Source organism: Eulemur rufifrons, chromosome 7 (assembly GCF_041146395.1).
Source record: "Eulemur rufifrons isolate Redbay chromosome 7, OSU_ERuf_1, whole genome shotgun sequence".
NCBI classification, from domain to species: domain Eukaryota; kingdom Metazoa; phylum Chordata; class Mammalia; order Primates; family Lemuridae; genus Eulemur; species Eulemur rufifrons.
Genome location: NC_090989.1, coordinates 255,942,069 through 255,962,778, shown reverse-complemented (window position 1 = coordinate 255,962,778; position 20,710 = coordinate 255,942,069). Strand labels below are relative to the sequence as shown.

At 47.3% G+C, this 20,710-nt stretch overlaps 1 protein-coding gene across 1 annotated transcript in view; it reads right to left on the bottom strand.

The window, feature by feature from the left end:
* GALNT12 (polypeptide N-acetylgalactosaminyltransferase 12) overlaps positions 1 to 19,185 on the bottom strand; it is a 35,055-nt gene extending 15,870 nt beyond the window's left edge. Inside the window, exons 1-3 of the mRNA XM_069474474.1 lie at positions 18,821 to 19,185; positions 5,948 to 6,117; positions 2,511 to 2,700 (exon numbers count right to left, since the gene is read on the bottom strand). Coding sequence (XP_069330575.1) covers positions 2,511 to 2,700; positions 5,948 to 6,117; positions 18,821 to 19,185 — 725 coding nt within the window. The remainder of the gene's footprint in view (positions 1 to 2,510; positions 2,701 to 5,947; positions 6,118 to 18,820) is intronic.
* Between the last annotated feature and the right edge of the window lie 1,525 nt (positions 19,186 to 20,710).

Sequence of the window (20,710 nt, the reverse complement as noted above, 5' to 3'; positions counted from 1 at the left end):
CGGGTCACCTAACCTCTCAGAGCCCTTGTCTCAATGGTAACACTGGAATAATAATACCTATTTATAGGGTTAACATGAGGCTTTCCCATGAAAATGTTTGTAAGATGGCTGGCAGAGAACCTGGAGCTACTGCTGTTTTTTTCTTTTAATTTTTGTTATTGTAAAATATTACACATAATGAAAAACGCTGTAATTTCCCTTTGCCTGTGTGTGGGTTTAGCTGTTCCCTCCACAAACATTATTACAAGCCCAGCCATCCTTCCACGTGCTCCCAGACTGTGTTTCTTTGTGTTCGACACCACACCAGGAAAGACAAGCTGAGACAGGACCACACGTGAACACTAGATTTCTTTGGTTTGCATTTTAGGGGCTGTTACCTGAAATTTGAGGACTAAAAATCCTAACAGTCACACCACACAGGGCAATGAAGCAGAGATCAACTGGACTTGGGCTACAGTGTCCTTAGAGGGGATATCATAAATACCACTCTGAGGTCAGAATTACAATTTTAGGGGAAGTGCACCATTCAAGATAGGTTGTGTGAGGCAGAGACTCAAATCTCTAGTTCCCCAAACTGAGGACATTACAGACTGGGTATCCACCAACACCTACTCTTTAAAGAAACTGAGGGCATTATTAAAAGGATTGAGAGGTCTAATGGTCAGACCTGCTGGGCAAGTCCCAAGACACTGCCTGGCAAAGACCAGGTCGTCCAGGAATCGATGACATGCGATCAGGCTGGCTGGAACCACCCATAACCTAATTTTTACAGAAGGGGGACAAGGAGGGAGTGCAGTGCCAGTGCTGGGGTACAGGACTGCAAATCCCAGGTAGAGAGGGTACAGGCCTCACGGGGATGCTATTGGCATCCGTTCTTTGCTGCGCAGGGCTGAACTGCATACAAAATGCCAGGAGCCCTACCTGATTGACATGGCAACCAAGAACACCCTCCCACATTTCCAAAAGCGCCTGGAGGCAAAGTGTTGCTGCTCCTGGCTGGAAGCACCTGAGAGACAGTCTACAATCCAATGTGTTCCAACTCTGGTGCACACTCAAGTCCCGTGGGAAGCTTTTGAAACATCCAAAAGCCCAAGCCCCAGCCCCAGAGAATCAGATCCAAACAGTCTGCCCTAAGACCAAGCATTGGTATGTTTAAAAAGTTCCCCAAGTATTTCTAATGGACAGCCCAGGTGAAAAGCCCCCTCATCTACAGGCACAGAGCAAGGATGTGGTTACAGGAAGGCAGGCCAGTCTCCAAAGGGTGGGCTGAAGTGGAATTCTAGGCGGCATGAGTGCATCAGCTGAAGAGGAAAAATGTCCCCTCCCTGTGACTTCAGACCAGCCTTGAGATGGCCATTTACATGCACTGTGAGGGAAGAGGAACCCACAGGTCCAGCCCAGAGTGGGCACTCGATTATCGCTAAGTTCTAAATGATCTCAGACTCTGTCACAGGCTTGAGCAATGCTGAGTCTTTGCTGCTGGTGAAGCTGGTCAGATCTGAGAAGGAAAAAGAGGCAGCTATAGCACCCGTCCAGGTCAGAGCCGGTACACCAGGAAGGGGCAGAGCAGGGGGCAGCTTGGTCATATCCAGGAAGGGAGGTAAGCGGGTCCCTAGCTCTTCCAGATGACCCTAGCAACCCAAGCCTTGAAGGCCATGGGGAAGCAGGTTCCCAGCTGCAGAGACACTGACCCCCCGGGCTTTGCCCGCCCCACACAGGGGAGACCCTTCTATCTTCCTCTCCCACCTGGGGAGCTCCTGGTTTGCCTGCCCAGCTCCTGACTTCCGTGATACAGAAACAGGAGAATGGGTGGAAAGAGACAGAAGGGATGAAAGTCGGGGCCCAGCAGATGGTGGCTTCCTGGAGGGGCAGGTAGGAGGGTGAGTGAACAGCAGGGACAATGGCCTTGAGAACTGAGCTGCATTGTGGCCTTCATGGGCCCCTTCTTCCACAAAAAGAATAGACATATTAAAAAGTATATTTTATGACTATAGTGGTATATAATCCAAGCTAGATTTGTTATTATATACTCATTATTATGATATTCATTTCTTCCCCTTCTGATTTAAAAGAAATTAACATAAACACATTTTTGTGGGTCCCTTCCAGGTTCATGGGCCCTGGGCACTGTGCCTCCTGGGTGTAACAGATAAGTCAGCTTGAAAGAAATACAGCCAAAGGTATATTCTCTAGCAATGTGATTCAATTTGATTGACAATTTGTTTTAAATTTTCTTGGTTGAGGACACTTCCTAAATTTTCTACAATAAACTTGGATAAGAAACAATAATAAAAGCAAACAGTGACACAGGACCTCCTCCATGCTGGCATGTTCTAAACACTTTTTTCTATGTGTTAAATCACTTGAGGGCCTCAACAGCCCGATGAAGTGGGACTGTCATCATGCCTAGTGACAGAGGATCTGCCCGGGGAGTAGCTGGGCCCAGGCGCCCACTGCCCCTCCAGCAACGTGATGCATTTGTTCCCTCTCCAGGTGGGTGGCTCACGCACCTCTGCAGCAGTGGCTCCAGCCACCCCTCGTGGCACTCACAGTGACAGTCCAAGAAGGTTAGCACGTCACCTTTCGCTGCGGATGCCCCCAGCAGCCGCGCTCGCACCAGGCCCTCTCTCTTGCCCGCGCGGATCAGGCGCACCTTGGGCAGGCCCGACAGCTCATTGGCCAAGCGCTCCTTCAAGTGCTCTGGGGAGGCAAGCAGAGTGACAAGGGTCACCGTGACACTCCTGGCAGAGTGCCTCATCCCAAGCTGGGCCTTCCCCGTACCTCCCCGTTCCAAAAAGAAGATGAAACAGACACAAGCCTCCTTTGCTCTGCTGCCTGCGACATCCTGACCTCACCCAGGACCAAGGTTAGAAGTGCTCTGAAGGCCAGGGGTGTCTGGGCTGGAGGGATTCCAGAACCACCATTTGCTCCCCGTCAAAACACAGGCACACTGAATTGTACACTTTAAATGGGTGAACTGTACAGTGTGTGACTGTATCTCAATAAAGCTGCTATCAAAGAAATACTTTATAGCTTAACTTGTGAACATTTAAAAATAAAAAACACATGAACCACCTAACCACCATTTTTCTAAAAATAGTAATTATGCTAACCGAAATCTTCTCAGGAGTACTTTACAGTTTATAGTAGTAGTAACAATAACAACGGCAGCTAACATTATAGAGGAACTGCTGTGCCAAGTACTAAGTGATTTATAGACAAACCCATCTGATCACAACTATCCTATGGGGCAGGTGTTAGTATTATCCCCATTTCACAGATGAGGATGCTGAGGCCAGAGAGGCTAAGAAACCTGCCCAAGGTCACAGAGCAAGTAAGCTTCGGAGCCATGATTTGAACCCAGGGAATCTGGCTCTAGACTCCACAGGCTTAACACTAGCCCAGAGTCTTCTCCTGCAATTTCTCATCCTTACTAAACAAATCAAAAACGTGTCCGAGTTTATCCCATTTTGCAGAAAGGAAATGAATGAAAAGGTGTGCCTACAGTGAGCCTTGGCCACTAGGCCTCCCAACTCCACAGACGGGACTCTGGGACTGGAGGTCGAGTCACACACCTCAACGGGTCGGGTGGAGGCAGGTGGGAACCCACTCAGGCAAAATAAAAATGAGAGCATTTCCCCACATCAATATGGGCTTTGGGCTCAAAGTCCTCAACCACTAGTGAAGGGGAAAATTTTATGAAATGTTTCAGGTTGCTTCATAGTTTATGAAAATGTTTCTCTAATTATCCTTGACACTTAAAAACATTCATTGGTTGATTTTTTAAAAAATCCTAATTATAACTGCAAATAAGCTGACAGCAGGAATAAGGGAGGTAATTGCAAGCAAAGCTAATTAGCCAGTGCCCAGCAAACACACAAGAATATGCCTGTGTAGCCTCCCTGCACCCACGATGGGATCTGTCAGCATTAATTTTATGTCTGTCTGCGCTGTCTTCCTGCATCTGGGAGGGCCGACACCCCTTCATCAAGCTCACACTGACACTGCAGAAACGGCGGGGAGGGCGGCGGGGCACCTGCTCTGCTTTCAAAAGTTCCCACAGTGGTACCAGGGGAAGCCTGGCCCACGCTACCTAACGTTTCTGGGAGAACTGAGCCAGGTCAGAAGGCATGCCTGACTGCTACAGAGCAGTTTACTTTCATCAAGATAAAACAAATAATGTGACATTTGCTTTTAGATGAATATATTTGTGAAATGGTGTTTTTTCCACTTTATCATGATGTTTTAAACTATTTCATAAACATGGAAGTTATCATCTAACAAGAGCTAACTATATGCCAGGCATCAACCTAGCACATGATCTACCTTATCTCATTTAATCCTCACCATGATCCTATAAGGTAGAAACTATTATTATTCCCATTTTACAGGGGCTGAAGCCAAGGTTGAAACTGGATAAAGTCATTGCTCAAAGTTGCATAGTCGCTAGGTGTTGGACAGGCGATTCCAACCCAGGCAGTGAAATTGAAGGCAACCGAGAGGAAAGGACAATAGGAAACAGACGAGCACCTACTATGTGCTGGCTGACACATGGGTTCTGTCCTATATGTGACCTCATTTAATCCTCACTACAACTCTCTGAGACAGGTGTGGACAGACCCATTTGCAAGGGAGAAACTGAGGCTCAGACAAGACAAGCAACTCATCCAAAGGGCCATGATCGGATCGTGGTGAAGCCTGCCTCAGACCCCTGTGCCCTGACCCCAGAACTCAGTGCCCACTAGGCCACGCTCAGCATCACACCCCAGCCTGGCTTGCACGCTGCCATGGAGACCACTGCTTGTGCCCAAAACCCACTCTGCCCATGACCCACAGCTGGGCACACACCACCAGGATAAAGGCCACATCTCCCAGCCTCCCAGGCAGCCATGCTCTGCTCAGTGGGAGGGAAGGGGAACTTCCAGGTGTGCCCCCAGAGAAAGGGTATCACTCCCCTTCCCCTTTAAGCCCTCTGGCTGACCAGGGTGCACAGGAGGAGAAAAACCAGCCTGGACCACGTGGACCAAGGCAGCACGGCATCCTGGAGAAGGTGGAACCACGGCACAGGAGTCGAGTCCCCTACCACGTGGAGCCGCCACGCCCATCCTGGACTAGCGCAGCAGATCTGTGATGTGGGAGATCTGTTTCTACCTCGTGTGATCACTGTTATTTTGAGTCTCTGTAAGAATAGCCCAACTCACACACCAATTAGAACACGCACAGGCCAGCGCTGAAGTCAGACAGAGCAGGCACAGTAAGCAGTGGCTGTTTCCCTGGGGTGGCCCAGGGATGGTCATTTGGTTTGAGACGGGCTCTAGCAACTAAGCCCACAGTGCTACCTGTGGGCTTAGTTGCTACAGCCTTGACACTTGCCCTCAGTTAAGCTTAGCTGCCTCACTTCAGCTAGTCCCAAACAGTCACGGCTGATGCCACTCCAGCGACACCGCCAACACCAGCCAAGCCAGGGCTCCGTTGCGCATGGGCACCACAGAAGCCCCCACCCTCCCCGCTTGCATCCTCACCACTGCCCACTTCTGCCATCAGCCATTCTCCACACTGCAGGCCCAGTGACCTCGTCAGATAGACCTGGTCCTTCTTGTCCCCCTCAGGCCTTCTGACAGCTCCCTGTCAGGCTCACATTTAAGCCTCAACCCCTTCTGGTGGCCTCCAAGCTTCTGCCAGATCTGGCCCTGCACACTCTGCAGCTCCACTCCCATATCACCTCTCCTCGTTGATGATCGGCCCCAGAGAATGCCCCGCTCATTCCTGCTCCGCACTTGCTGTTCCTGGGCCCGGGCTGCTGTCCCAGAGAGCTTCATCGGGCACAGGGGGACACAGGAAGCCTGTCCTTACCGGGCCTATCCCACCGCTGCTGCATCGCACTCTCACCTCCCAGACACTGCCACGGAAGAACAGGCTCCTCCAAGAGCCCGGGCTGGGGGCTCACCTCTATCACTGTAGTCATCCACCAGGATAACTTCTTCCAGCAGGATGTCCGGGGAGGTCTCGAGGACGCTGTAAACTGTCCGAAGGAGAGTTGACCAGGCTTCATTATAAAACGCTATGACAACAGATGTTGTGGGCAAATTATCATAATCATATTTCTTCTCTTTGCACCTGCAAAGACAACACAACTTCAGGAATTGAGAACCCAACCCAAGTGAGTGCTGGGGACACAGCAAAGAAGGGGACAAGGTCCCCTGGGGAACGAGAAATAATCTGCCCGAGGATCTTCCAGAGCCCTGCCGTGTGCCACTAGGAGACCAAGCAGATTCTAAGAAAGGTTTCAATCATGATGCCCAACACGCTTTTACTGTGGGATATTGTTTTAAGCTGTAAAGCAATTTTTAGACTTGAGCAACATACAAACCAGGCAGAATCAGAAGAGGGAAACTGCTACTTCTCCCTCCCCAGCAGCTGTCTCTCTGTCCCCTCCACTCCAATCCCACTGCCTGGAATGGCCTTTCCTCCCTTCTCTACTTGGCAAATGCCCTGTCCTCTCTCAAGAGCAGCTCAACCCTATTCTCCCCTGGGAAGCCCCAGGGACCACCTACCTCGGGCAGCTACTGGCTCCTCAATGCTCCCCGGCGCACGGCCCGCTCCATCTCAGCTCGTGCCGCCACAGTACTCTGGTTACTCGTGTGCCCCTGGCCTCTCCCTACCTGCCCCCAGCACCCAGCAGTGTCTAGGCCTGACAAAGGTGGTGTGCCACACGCACAAACTACAACTGTGGCTAGAACCTATCAACATTCCAGGCAGGACTCTGTGGAGGACACTGACGCCTGGTGCTCCTGCCGCCCTGCTTCACGATGTGGCAGCTGCACAGTGGGGTGGGCCCTGACTGGCAGTGACAGGGGCCAGTAAGCTCCCTCTTTGTTCGGTGGAATTTGCTGTCACTTTGCACTGAGGGTTCCCTGTTTGACACAGAATTCTATTCTGGGTGACCTGTGAAAACCTCCCAGTGTCACGGGACTGACTGGAAAACCATCAGTGGGAAGTGGTTGATGGGAAGATGGGAGAGGAACAAAACCCCAAGAGGTACCATGGGGACACCAGAAGCACCAGAGTTTGAGTGCTGGGGGCTGGCTGAAGGCTGGATGTGTCCAAGAAGGGGGTAAAATGCTGAGGACCAGCCGGGCTCCCTGGGCAGCTAAGGCAAGGCCTTCGGGGACAAGCTCAGAGAGCAGATCAGAGAGCACAGGAGGGAGATGCAGGAGGCGGCGGGGGGTGGGGGGGGGCGGCACTGACACCTGCTGCCTGTCTACCACGTGCCACCCTGTGCCAGTGGGCCCTTTGTCAGCCAGTCACCAAACACTTCCTGGTCACATACTGTGTACCACATAGGCCACGGGAGCTCACATTTGGAGGGGACAAGAATCAAGTAAACAAATCAGTAATTACAGAAAGTGATCCATGCTGTGAAGAACATAAAGGTGGGTGATGAGAGAGCAACTGTGGAGAAGAGTGGGAAGGGGGAGGGGAAACTACAGGACAGGTGATCCCGGGGGGGGGGGCCTCCCTGAAAAGGTGACATTCAGGATGAGACATGCAGGACAAGGGACACAGCCCCATGAAAAGCCAGTGTTTTTTTCCCTTTTATTTTACTATGAAAAATTCCAAACATACAAAGAGTAGAGCGAATAAAAACCGCTGGGTACCCTTTGCTCAGTGTCAATGATTCTTAATGCACTGTCAGTCTCGATTCATCCACGTCAACACCCACTCCCCCATCCCAGATTAGTTTTAAAGAAAATCCAGCAGAGCGTAGCATCTGTAAATATTTCAGTATGAGTCTCTAACAGATAAGGATTCTTTTTTATAATAAGCACAATTTCCTTGTCATATCTCTAGAAATTACAATTCCTTAGTGCTATCATAGCTTCAGTCTATAACCTTTCATCAAATTAAGCAGCTGTGGGTTGGAAGACACAACATTCTTTAATGAACCAATAAGAGGGACAAATGCTGCCAATCATAACAGTAGGATGTTGTGATTTTTAAGACATATTCTGATTTTAGAAATGTTGAAATGTGGAAAAAAATGTGTCTTAAGATCAATGAAATGTAGTACTTCATTGTATTAATACCTCAAAACCACTCCCTATGTTAGCATTTATTTTTCCGATTTTAAAGGCGAAGCTCAGAGAGGTGGAGTAACTTGGTCAGTTCACAGAGCACTTGCTAGTGTGTACTGGGCTGAGATCTCTGTGTCCAGAAGTCTTGTTACAAGGTTCCTTCCACCCAAGAGAAGGCTCAGATGAGCCATCTGACTCCAAATAAAGATCCCTTTATCACATCTTCCCATCCGGCCCTCCCCCTACCAAGATATGGACAATTTCTCTTCTCCTCTTTCTCAGGGTCTTCCAAGGGGTTCCAGCTCCCTCTTCCTAATGCCAGGACAGCTTCTGCAGCAAGCTCTCGGGCTCCCTGGCAGCAGCCTAGCTCTGCTGTCACTTATCCGAGAGTCTCTAACAGGGCTGGCTCTTCTCAGCCACCTTTATATTCTCATCCCTGATGAATCTGGAGGTCCTGCTCTGGGCACTCAAAGAAAAATCAGCCCAGGCTGGAAGCACGAAAGCTCTGGCACCATGAAGCCACAGAGAATCCCCACTAGCACCTAACTAGCTGGGAGCTGAATCCTCAGACGCCATGGGCTTTCAATTTGTGGAAGTAGTTAATGTAGCACTGACCCTGAGAAAGGTTTTTATGCTCCACAGGGGGGAGCCTGGTCCACACTCAGGACGAGAATTCAGCTCTGTTTCTTGGAGGGAAGGATATCAAAGAATTTGTAGATATATTTTAAAACCACAACAACAGGAGAGATAGTATGTGACTTCCAACACTAGGTCATAAGACATCGAGGCTTCCTCTTTGTTTCCTCAATGGAATGGATCATCCATTCTGGGAAAGCCAGCTGCCATGTTGTGAGGAGACTCAAGCAGCCCTGTGGAGGCATCAATGCTGCAAGGAACTGAGGCTTCCAGCCAAAAGCCAGCACAAACTTTCCAAGCATGCGAATGAGCCGAACTCCAGCCCCAGTCAAACCTTCCTAGAACGAAAGCCCCAGGCAACATTTTGGCTGTGATCTCAAGTGAGACTCCAAGCCAGAACCACCCAGCTAAGCTACTCCTGAATTCCTGTCTCACAGAAACTATGTAAAATAATCAGTGTTTATCATTGTTGTAAGCCACTAAGTTTTGTGGTAGTACATACCTTGAAATAAATCACAAGAAAACTATCTGACAAACCCAAACTGCGAGACATTTTATAAACCTATAAATGTGCCTATACTCTTAAAAAATGTCAATGCCGTGCCAGACCACAGAAGGCTGTGGGACTGTTCAGAGTGATGGAGCCTAAAGAGACATGGCAACCACATGGCACAGCTGATTCTTCCTTGGACACCTCAGTAGGAAGGAAAAAAAGTTGCTCTAAAAGTTGGGACTGCTGGAGAAATCCAAGATTGTATCAATTTCCTCAGTTTGATAATTTATCTTGGTATCCTGAGAGAATGTCCTTGTTCTTGGGAAATACATGCGAAGTAAGGACGGATAAAGAACTGTTATCTCCATGATTGGATTAGTAAACTGTGGTATATGTATACCATGGAATATTACTCAGCTATAAGGAATGATGAAGATACGACATCTCTATGGTTCTCCTGGAGAGAGTTGGAACCCATTATATTAAGTGAAGTATCCCAAGAATGGAAAAACAAGCATCACATGTACTCACCAGAAAATTGGTTTCCCTGATCAACACCTAAATACAAATCTGGGAACGACACCAATTGGACATCAGACTGAGGTGGGGGGTGGGGGAGGGGATGGGGGTATGCCTACACAATGAGTGCATTGCGCACCATTTGGGGAGTGGTAACACTTGAAGGTGCTGACTCGGGAAAGGGGGGGTGGGGAAAAAAAATATGAAACTGTTGTTTTAAAAAAAAAAAAAAAGAACTGTTATCTCTGTAACTTGCTCTCAAATGGGTATAATATTATAGTAGACATATAGAAAGAGAAACATTAAGTAAATGGGGCAAAATATTAATGGGTGGATTTAGGTGGAGGATTTACAACAGTTTGCTGTGCTATTGCAAATTTTCCACAGGTTTGAATTTTTCAAAGTTAAAAGTTTAATACAAAAAGAAGAAAGAAAGTTTAATATTGCAAACATATGTGTGTATGTATGTATCGAAATACTTATTAGTATGTCTGGATTATTTAACTCCTGCATACTAGACAGGATGCATAGAAAAGCTATATAGTGCTAAGCTGTAGCCCACTAGGAGCCACAGAAAGAATGAATTATTTATACTACATGAAAAAAAGTGAAACCTAAAATAAAGATTTTTTTTAACCTTTAAAAAAAGATGCAGGCCAGGCATGGTAGCTCACGCCTGTAATCCCAGCACTTTGTGAGGCCAAAGCAGAAGAATTGCTTGAGGCCAGGAATTAGAGACCAGCCTGGGCAGCATAGCAAGATCCCGTCTCTACAAAAAATTAGATTAAATTAAATTAAATTAAAAATTAGTTGAGTGTGGTGGTGCATGACTATAGTCCTAGCTACTCAGGAGGCTGAGGCAGGAAGATCACTTGACCCCAGGAGTTTGAGGTTGCAGTGAGCTATGATGACGCCACTGCACTCAAACCACAGTAACAAAGCATGACCCTGTCTCCAAAACACATAAACAAAAAAAGATGCTGCTAAAACTTAGTTTCAAATATGCATAGATTTAAAGAGAAATGAGAGAAAATGAGGATGGTAAAGTTTTCAAAGTGAAGTTTATTCAATGTAAAGAATTGTCCTTACATATGAAATCACATCCTTACTGTATTAGATTAAAATTTATTTCTTCTCTGCTTGACCAAACAGAGTTGGAACCATATATCAGCCCGTCTTCAGTTTTTTTTGTTTATGTGTTCTCACTGCTCGGTGAAAACCAAAGGCCTAAGGGCCACTGTCCTAGAATGTCGGGGTGGGTTCTTTATTTGTGTCACCTAAATCACAGGAAAGCTGGATGCCAATTGGCAATTCATATCCAGAGCTTTAAAATGTTCCTCTTCTTTTTGATCTCATATCAATATATCTAAGAATTTCTTGCCTAAGTAATAATCAGATACCCTTAAGGAGGCTTGTTAAAAAATTTTTTGTTAACATTATTTATAATAGCAAAAAGCTGCACACAATTTGTCCAGCAAGAAAGAAACAGTTACAGTACGGCTGCATGAAGAAATGCTACATGGCCATCAAAAACACATTTTTAAAGACTATTTAATGATAAAGAAGAATGGTCACAGTATAATGTTAAATCAAAAAAGCAGTGTAGAGGCCAGGCGTGGTGGCTCACGCCTGTAATCCTAGCACTCTGGGAGGCTGAAGCGGGCAGATCATTTGAGCTCAGGAGTTCGAGACCAGCCTGAGCAAGAGCGAGACCCCGTTTCTACTAAAAATAGAAAGAAATTATCTGGCCAACTAAAATATATATAGAAAAAATTAGCCGGGCATGGTGGCACATGCCTGTAGTCCCAGCTACTCGGGAGGCTGAGGCAGTAGGATCGCTTAAGCCCAGGAGTTTGAGGTTGCTGTGAGCTAGGCTGATGCCACGGCACTCACTCTAGCCAGGGCAACAAAGCGACACTCTGTCTCAAAAAAAAAAAAAAAAAAAAAGCAGAGTAGAAATCTATAAGTAGCCAATTCTAGAAACAACAATATGTATGTGAGTACGCTCCCCCATAAACAATAAACAGTAGAAAGAAATATGCCAAAAATGTTATCAATGGTGATCTCTAACAAGTGGGATTATCACTGATTCCTATTTAATGCTTTATATTTTTCTGCATTCTAAAATTGTCCAACAATGAACATGCATAATTTGTATAATCATAAAAAAATATTATTTTTAAAAGGCTCGATCGTATTTCTTTAGCTCCCCATTGCAAATGCTCTCATTGAGCAATAATTTAATATTCTTCCATTTCCTTTTCTCTTGGCCTAGCTTGTTTCTTAAAACATCTCGCAAAGGCTCTCTCCTTTATGAACTTCAATACAGATGCTCCTCAAGTTATGATGGGGTTATGCCCCTATAAACCCAGCATAAGCCGAAAACATCCTAAGTTGAAAATGCATTTAGTTCACCTAACCTATCGAACATCATCGCTTAGCCTGGCCTACCTTAAACATGCTCGGAACATTTCCATTAGCCTACAGTTGGGCAAAATCACCTAACAGAAAGCCTATTTTATAATAAAGTGCAGAATATCACATATAATTTATTGGATACTGCACTGACAGTGAAAACCAGAATGGTTGCCTGGTACCATTATAAAACTGAAAAATCTTAAGTTGAATCATCTTAAGTCAGGGACCATCTGTACATCCTTTTGAAATGTCTGACTCTGCATCCAGGAAAAATACTCTCTTCCTTTTCCTGACTGGTATAATAACAACCTGTGCATCCTTCGATTAGACAAGGACAACTATGCATCACCTAGGGCTCCACTTTTGCCTTACGGACAAAAACTCAGAGCTGAATTTAATGTCAAATCATAGGAAACCATCATTTCCCTAAATTTCTGGTATATCGCATGTGCTTTGTAAGGGCAGGGGCAGAGTGGTGTTTGTCTCTGTATTTTCAGCACGCCTTGTACCTTACCTGGTAATAGCAGTAACACCTGCTGAATGCTTACTACATAAGAGGCACTGTGCTAAGCATTTTACATGCCATTATTTCATCTAACCTTCATGATCTCTGGGTAGGGACTACAGTAATCTCTACTAGTAGAGTACATGTCTATGTATTATATGGATATGGATAAATGGATGCAGTAAATGCCTCCTCCTCTTCTTTTGTCTTTATATTAAGGTTATCACATAGTGTCTTTAAAAAAAAAAAAAAAAACCTCATATCCTTTGCTAGAACAGGCTAGGGAGATGGTAATGTACATTTGTATGTGTAACCTGCCCAGATCCTTCCTCCTTTCTCCTTGATTTCTCTCACATGAACCACGCCTCCCCAGCTCTCAGTCTATGTGGTCTGTGTAAAGATAAACACACACACACACACACACCCTACCTCTGAGAAGGCTACATGCCTCAGGCCTGACCAATCACGATATCCTAATGCCATCATTTGAGTCACTGAATCCAGGGCCCAGAATAACCTGAACACTGTTCTAATCCCAAACTTTTCTGTGACAGAAGCCAATATATTTTCTTGTACATATATGTCAGTTTGCATGGGATTTTCAGTCACTTTCAACCAAAAGAATTTTGACTAATACAGAAAATAAGTATTTTTAAAAAAGTGAATATAGGCCTTCTACTTCTGGCACTATGGAAGACTAAAATGTCTGGAGAATATACATTCCAAAAAATCTCTTGGTATAGAAACCCAAAAAAGCCTTGATAAAATACTTTTAAAAAATCTTTTAAATGCATGGCTCAGCTGACAGGAAAGTAAAAGAAGTCCTCAGCACGCACGAACAATAAGAAAACACCAATCTAGATATTAGTGTTAGCCACAGAGCATAAAATAAATATGCTTAATATACTTAAATAAAAGAAAACTTCAAATGAAGGCAAAGAAACAAGAATGACAGACAGGTTTGAGTCACTGTAGGTATCTCATAGCAATGGTACAAACCAGCTGACAATGCAATAATATCTTCAAATGTCAAACTATCAACCTAGACTTACATACTCAGCAAAACTATCTTTCAAGAACAAGAGCAGGCCAGGTGGGTGCAGTGGCTCGCGCCTGTAATCCTAGCACTCTGGGAGGCAGAGGCAGGAGGATCGCTCAAGGTCAGGAGTTTGAGACCAGCCTGAGCAAGAGCGAGACCCCGTTTCTACTAAAAAATTGAAAGAAATTAACCAAATAACTCAAAACATATAGAAAAAATTAGCTGGGCATGGTGGTGCATGCCTGTAGTCTCAGCTACTCAGGAGGCTGAGGCAGAAGAATTGCTTGAGCCCAGGAGTTTGAGGTTGCTGTGAGCTACGCTGATGCCACGGCACTCTAGCCTGGGCAACAGAACAAGACTCTTTCTCAAAAAAAAAAAAAAAAAGCAAGACAGAACTAAAATACTGGAGTAAAATGAGAGGGAAGGTGATCAATGCTAAAAACATGTAAGGGCCACAGTTAATAATTACCTTTAGTGTTCACTGAGTTAAAATACATATTTTAAAATTTACCACTAGAGATGAGAAATAGATAATACAGGCCAAGCGAGTTGGCTCATGCCTGTAATCCCAGCACTCTGGGAGACCAAGGCAGGAGTATCACTTGAGGCCAGGAGTCTGAGACCAGCCTGAGCAACATAGTGAGACCCCATCTCCACAAAAAAATTAAAAATTAGCTAGGAGTGTTGGTGAGTGCCTACAGTCCTTGCTACTTGGGACGATCACTTGAGCCCAGGAGTTCAAGGCTACAGTGAGCTATGGTCACACCACTGCACTCCAGACTGGGTAACAGAGCGAGACCCCGTTTCTAAAAAAAAGAAAAAAGAAATAGATAATAAAACTGCTAAATTAGTAAAGAGAGAAAAATGGAATAAGAAATGGGTGAAAGCCTCTATCAACTCAAGAAGCAATAGGAAAAAATATGGGAAAAACACATTTTGAAAAGCATAACAAATAGCATAAAATAAGATGATGCAATCAAATCCAAAAGTATCTGTGAGCACAATAAATATAAATGGATATAACTATCTAGTTGAAAGTCAGTGATTGTCAGTCTGGATTTTTTTTTTTTAATGACAGCACAAGATGGAACAATATACTATTCCGAGACACACCAAAAACATATGGACACAGAATGAGTAAAAGAAAAAGGATGGAAAAAGGTATCATGAAAATACTCATCAAAATTGAACATGTTCTATGGATTTGAAGTACTAACTCAAAGAAAGAACACCACTCTGACTACCACAAGATGGGTCTAATAAGAATTAGTAAAACACTGCAGTTTTCAACCTCGTTGGGGAAGCGAAAGAAACATCAGTCTAACACCCACACCATGTGTGATGTTTTTCCAAAGATAATGTCCTTATGAGAACAGACAGACTACTTTTCTGCAAAAGAGGAAATCCTGACCAACTCCCTCCTGCCAACCCTAGCAAGACACATTAACTATTGCTGACTTACCTGTTTAGAACTTTGAAACTCTTTGCCACCCCAGTACCCAAATCCTGTTCCCTGAACTCAGACACACATCTGCAATTATAGTATTAACAAGGCTAAAACCAGAGCAAGCAATCAAGAAATGCAAACACTACTGCATTAACTCCAGGCTTTCCCGACCAGGAATTCACAGCTCTTCTGCCAAGGCAGAGAGTGGCTGATGTCCGTAGATGTGCCTGGGGAAATGCACAGCCCCGAGGGCCCTGGCACTTCACTTTTTCTCTCCTACTAAATAGGCCAGAATGCAAATGAGAATGATGCTTCAATGATCATCTTAAGATCCCTGCTTCTATGAAAACGAAAACTTTTTTGCAAATTTTGGTGCAACATTATTAGCAACCATTTCTTTGTGACACACCTCTCAACTGACTGTGATGTCATCACTGGTTTCAACAGCATATGACCTGTTATTAATCCTTACTTTGTCTAATTCTGGTATTCTCCCACACCCTCAAAAGCACTTGCCCTAAATTTTCTGAGTCAGAAATCCACAGGTTCTAGGCCAGCAGCTTTATGGCAGACTCAGCCTAAGGTCCTATCCACAGAAATTCTGATTTAACTGTTCTGGGAAAGGTCCCTGGCATCAGTTTTTTTTTAAAGTTCCCCAGGGCCACAACCCAGCTATCTGACTCCCCACTTTGGCTTGCTATGAACTTGAGTGAAAGTTCCTCCTCCTTGCTAGGATCAAACGAGATGCTACTTATGAAAGTGCTGCAGACCCTAAGTATACTTGCTGTACCATGCACGGATGCCTTGTCATTATCCTCCCTCCCCTCAACTCAGTACTGTAACTTATAGAAATAAAGCTGTGCTCTAATCCACTAGCATGTGAATTATCAGATTTACAGAAGGGCAGGGTCTACAGTGCATCTCACAGAATTAGAGTCAACCCTCTGAAATGTCTCTTTATTGGTCTGGCCCTGTCCAAGGGGGCAGTCACAGTGCCAAGCCTTGCAGACACCAGGAAGAGCCAAACCAAATGGTACCCTGGTCATCTCCAACTCCTTGCCTCTGGCAATAGGTTTATGCACTGCAGTGCAAAGACACATTTAAAATGAGTATGGGTCTACATACACATTCAGGTTTGAGTATGTTCTACCCATACGCCTACATGCATATTTTTCAAAACCTATTTCTCTACCTAGAAAAGATTAGAAGGATACACAGCTAAATGTTAACAATGGTTCTCCCCTGGGTAATAGGTTTATTGGTAATTTTGGGATTTTTCTTTTCTGCTTTTCTGTACATGCTAAGATTTTTAGAGTGAACATGTATTGTTTTTATAATTAAAATAAACAGACAAATAACTGTGGCCACCCAGGAAGGGAGGAACAGATAAAAGATCAGCTCTGTGGCCCAGGGGCATGGCTTTTCCTCTCTGGTTAGACTGGATGCTCCCTCAGGGCCCTCCCTGCAACATTCAAGGATCCTAACTACCCCTAGACTCCCAAGGGACCACCCCCCCTTGTACTGTGAACTCATAATCTGCCATTCTGATTTCTCAGGCTAAGTCTCCAGACCCTGATCTGTTCCTCACCCCATGTGGTATGAACTGTAATAAAAAGTGAGACTCCACACTAGGCCCTGGCCCTACTGACCACAGTGAAGTTGTGCGGCAAAGCCTGGCCCGGCTGAGACCCGCATGGCTCAAGCTCACCTTTCTCTTGCGCTGGGCAAGAATAAGCCAACAACAAGCCTTGCTACAGAATTAGAGGCAGGAAGCAGTCACACTCCTTAGCATGCTGGGTTTGGATTAACTTCCCCGGGTCAATGCAACAGCAGGATCTATGAGCAAATTCTGACAGGACACGGAGGCAGCTGTGTCACCATGGAAACGGGATACCATAAGCCCCACAGCTCCTCCACAGTGTTTCAAAGAGATATTCACAACCTGGGACAATAAAGGAAGTTGGATCCAGGAAAAAAAAAAAACAACAACTTTACAACCAATCCCCAATGACTCTCAAAAGCAACATCCGATATATTCTTGGCAACAAGGAAATGGGGAAAAAACTAATAAGAACTGAGTACACAGTATGCTCCCAGGTGTTAGTGTTGTAGGAATTAATTCCTACAGTGTATTCTTTCTACTCCCATCTAGAATGCACGGAGATTCACTTTTTTGAGTCTGCCTTCCTCCACTCAAAGCCCAGGAACCCAACACCCAGAAAGAGGGCCAAGAGCTCTCTGCCTCACACTGGGCCTTCCAGTCACCTTTCATCTCACCTGCCGCCACTGCCTCCATCCCTGTTTTGCAGAAGGGGAAGCTGGGGCTCTGAGAAGCTGAACAGTTTGCCCAAGATCACAGAGCTGATGAGCAAAAGAGCCAGGATTTTATCTCACGTGGGCTGGGTTTGAACCCTGGGTCGGACCTGAAAGCCTCCCCTAGACCTTGCCTCAGTGCAAGGGTTTCGAGGAGCTAAGCAGGCATCAAGCCAACTGGCTGAGTGGGAGAACTGCTACCAATTCCAACGTTTTCGTTAAGTGAAAAATACCTCAGGCAGAAGCATGACTAGGCATGAGGAGATCCCCCAAAATGGGGACAACAATGAAGTCCAAGTTCACCCAAACTTTGGAGCAGAGGTGGGGCCTCCTCATTCTGGAGCAGGCCCCTAAAATCCTGAGATTAGCAGGGTGCCAGGGGGACCAGGAAGGCCACATTCCCCCAATGCCAGTTCCACCACTTTCCAGCTGAGTGGCCTTGGGTGAGTCATCTGTCCTCTCTGAACCTACATGCACACCTGTAAAGCAGGAATGCCACGGAGGGACAAGGGGTGGCAAGTGCCTGGTGCACACAGCAGGCTGCTCCCACAGGCTCCAGCAGGGGCCTGCTCTCTGACCCCCTTTTCCTCAAAGTCTGGAAGGAGGGGGCTCATGTGGGGCCCAGGGAGATCCCCCTTACCTCAGAGGAAAGGAGAGACAAGGCCAAGAGACCTGGCAGCAGAGGTGGCGGCAGCCACCTCGCCTTCCTCCTGCTGCTAGCTTGTGCCCTTGCTGTTCACCTAGGCAGGGGGCACCGCCCGCCCAGCGGCAGTTCCAACAGGAACTAGCCCTCTGACCTGGCTCCAGTCCTGCACCACCCAGGGGAGTCCAGGAGTCCTTCCCACCCTTCCTCCATCACACCTTCCTCCACCCAAAGCCCAGAAACCCAACACCCAAGAACAGGACAAGAAGGCTCTCTGCCTCACACCCGCCTTCCAGCCACCTTTCACTTCACCTGTGGCACTCCCTCCCATCCTGTTGGTTCCTGGGGCCCTGGCACACACGGATGAAAGAACTGAGCCCGTCCCCGCCCCAAGGAGTCATTCCCTACTGCAGACAGAGCACAGCTGTCCTGTGGGTGCTGTGGGGTCCTCGCCTTAAAACTATCTGCTTAGCCCCCATCCCCACCCTTTTCATGGCAGAATGACAACTTCTCAAGGAGGAGGCAGCTGAGACCACCTAGTAAACAGACTGGTCAATTTCTGGGATTTTTTTCTATTCTCGTTTTTTTTAACTTCCTTGCCTCCCCGCCCCCTTTCTGAACCCTTACACTGCCTTCTTCCGAGAAAGATCCAATAAGACGCGAGACCCTCTCGTATGCCCCTGTCACTTGTGTGATGGAGACACGGAGGCCCGGGGCCACCTGTGGACTCACAGCGGGTTCCAGCGCTCGGGCAGGCGGCGGTGCAGCGAGATGCGGTCGCTAAGGTAGATGTTGATCTGATGCAGCCGCACGCTCTCCTCCTGCAGCCGCAGCTCCTCGTCCTGCAGCTGCAGCCGCACCGCCTCGCCCCGCGCTCCCAGCGCGTCCGCGGGCACCGGCGGCCGCTGCAGGACCGGCTCCCGCCGCCCAGAGCGCGGGGTGCGCAGGGGTCCCGGCTCGGCGGCCCTGGCCCCGCGCCGCGCGCGCAGCACCGAGCCCAGCCCGGCCAGCGCCAGCAGCGCCAGCAGCACCAGCAGCGCCTCCCGGCCGCGCCGCAGCCCCCGCGGGCAGCGCCTCCGCGCCGCGCGCCCCAACATGCGCCCGCCAGCTGCGGCCAGCGGTCGGCGCCCGGAGGCCGCGGCGGAGACCCGGACCCGGATCCCGGAACCGCGGCGCCGCCCCGCCCCCGGCCCGCCCCACCTGCGCGCCGCCCCCGGCCCGCCCCGCCGCCGGCCCGCGCGGGCACAGCACCCCCGTGCGGCAGGGTGGCTGGTTCCACGGGGACCCACGCGCGCTGCCTGAGACTCGCACCTTCCCTCTGGGGCTGCTGCGCATTATTAAGGAGGTAACGGCCCGTAAACCCTTAGCCCAGCGCCTGGCACGTCGTAAGCACTCTAGAAAAGTTGGCTTGGGTGCACCCTGCAGGATGCTAGGAATTTAACTGCCATTATCTCATCTGATCTTTACGCAGTCCAACAGAAGGATGACCAACTCCATTTTACCGATAGGAGACCGCAGTGCAATGAGGCCAATAGACACCAGGCTGTCTCAGACTCCGGCAGGCCCACCCTCTGCCATACTGTTTGGGGCCCTTGAGTAGCAGAGCCTCGCCTGGCTCCCTATTTGTCCTTAGCTGTGTTTCCTATTCCTCACTTTACAGATGCCTCCAAGAAACTGATCAAAGGAATGAACTGTCTGTCCCCTCAGAAAAACACAGGCACACACAGATCATATGATCACACACCTCAGGCCATCCATTCGTGTTAAATACCCAAGGCCTTCAGGGAATGAGGGAGCCACTAGGGTGCTGGAAATATTTAACAGGGCCAAGACTAGGGGTGAGGCTCTTTCCTCAGGGCAAAATATAAGGGGAGGACAAAAATCTCAGGGACCAGGATAAACTCTGTCACTCCTGTGAACTAAAATAAAATTTTAAGGCTCATCGCCCCCCTCCCCGCCGGACCAACGGCAGACTGAATGGACCCCTGGTGGCCAAAGGAATATCCTAAAACGAAATTGCCTTCCAGGAGGAGGGAGGTCAGACATGCCTCATCATGCCCCCCTCCCTTCTTGGGGACACCCTTTGTAACCCCTTAACAGGCCTAAGGATATGCAAGACAAACCTGCAGGTCCTCAATTTACATAACAAATCTATGTCCAGTGGTTTATCTCTGATAAGCTCCTTACGGTTAAAACATTCCAAGCCTTTAGACAAAGCTTCATGTATTTAACCAATTACAAGTCAAAGAATCTTTAAACCCACCTATAACCTGTAAACTTCCTCCCACCCAGATGGCCCACCTTTTCAGGCCAAACCAATGTATGCCTCCCACATATTGATTTGTGACTTTACCTGTAACCCCTGTCTCCCTGAAATGTATAAAACCAAACTGTAACCCAGCCACACCGAGTCCACTTGCTCAAGACTTCTTGAGCGTGGCTCTGGGTCATGGTCCTCAAATTTGGCTCAGAGTAAATCTCTTTAAAATTATTTTACAGAGTTTGGCTTTTTTTTTTTTTTTTCATTGACACTCCTATCTCTAGCCACTCCGGGAGGAGGGAGGAAAGGCTTCACTACTCCATGCCTTTGCACATGCTGTTCCCTCTGCTTGAAATGCCCTT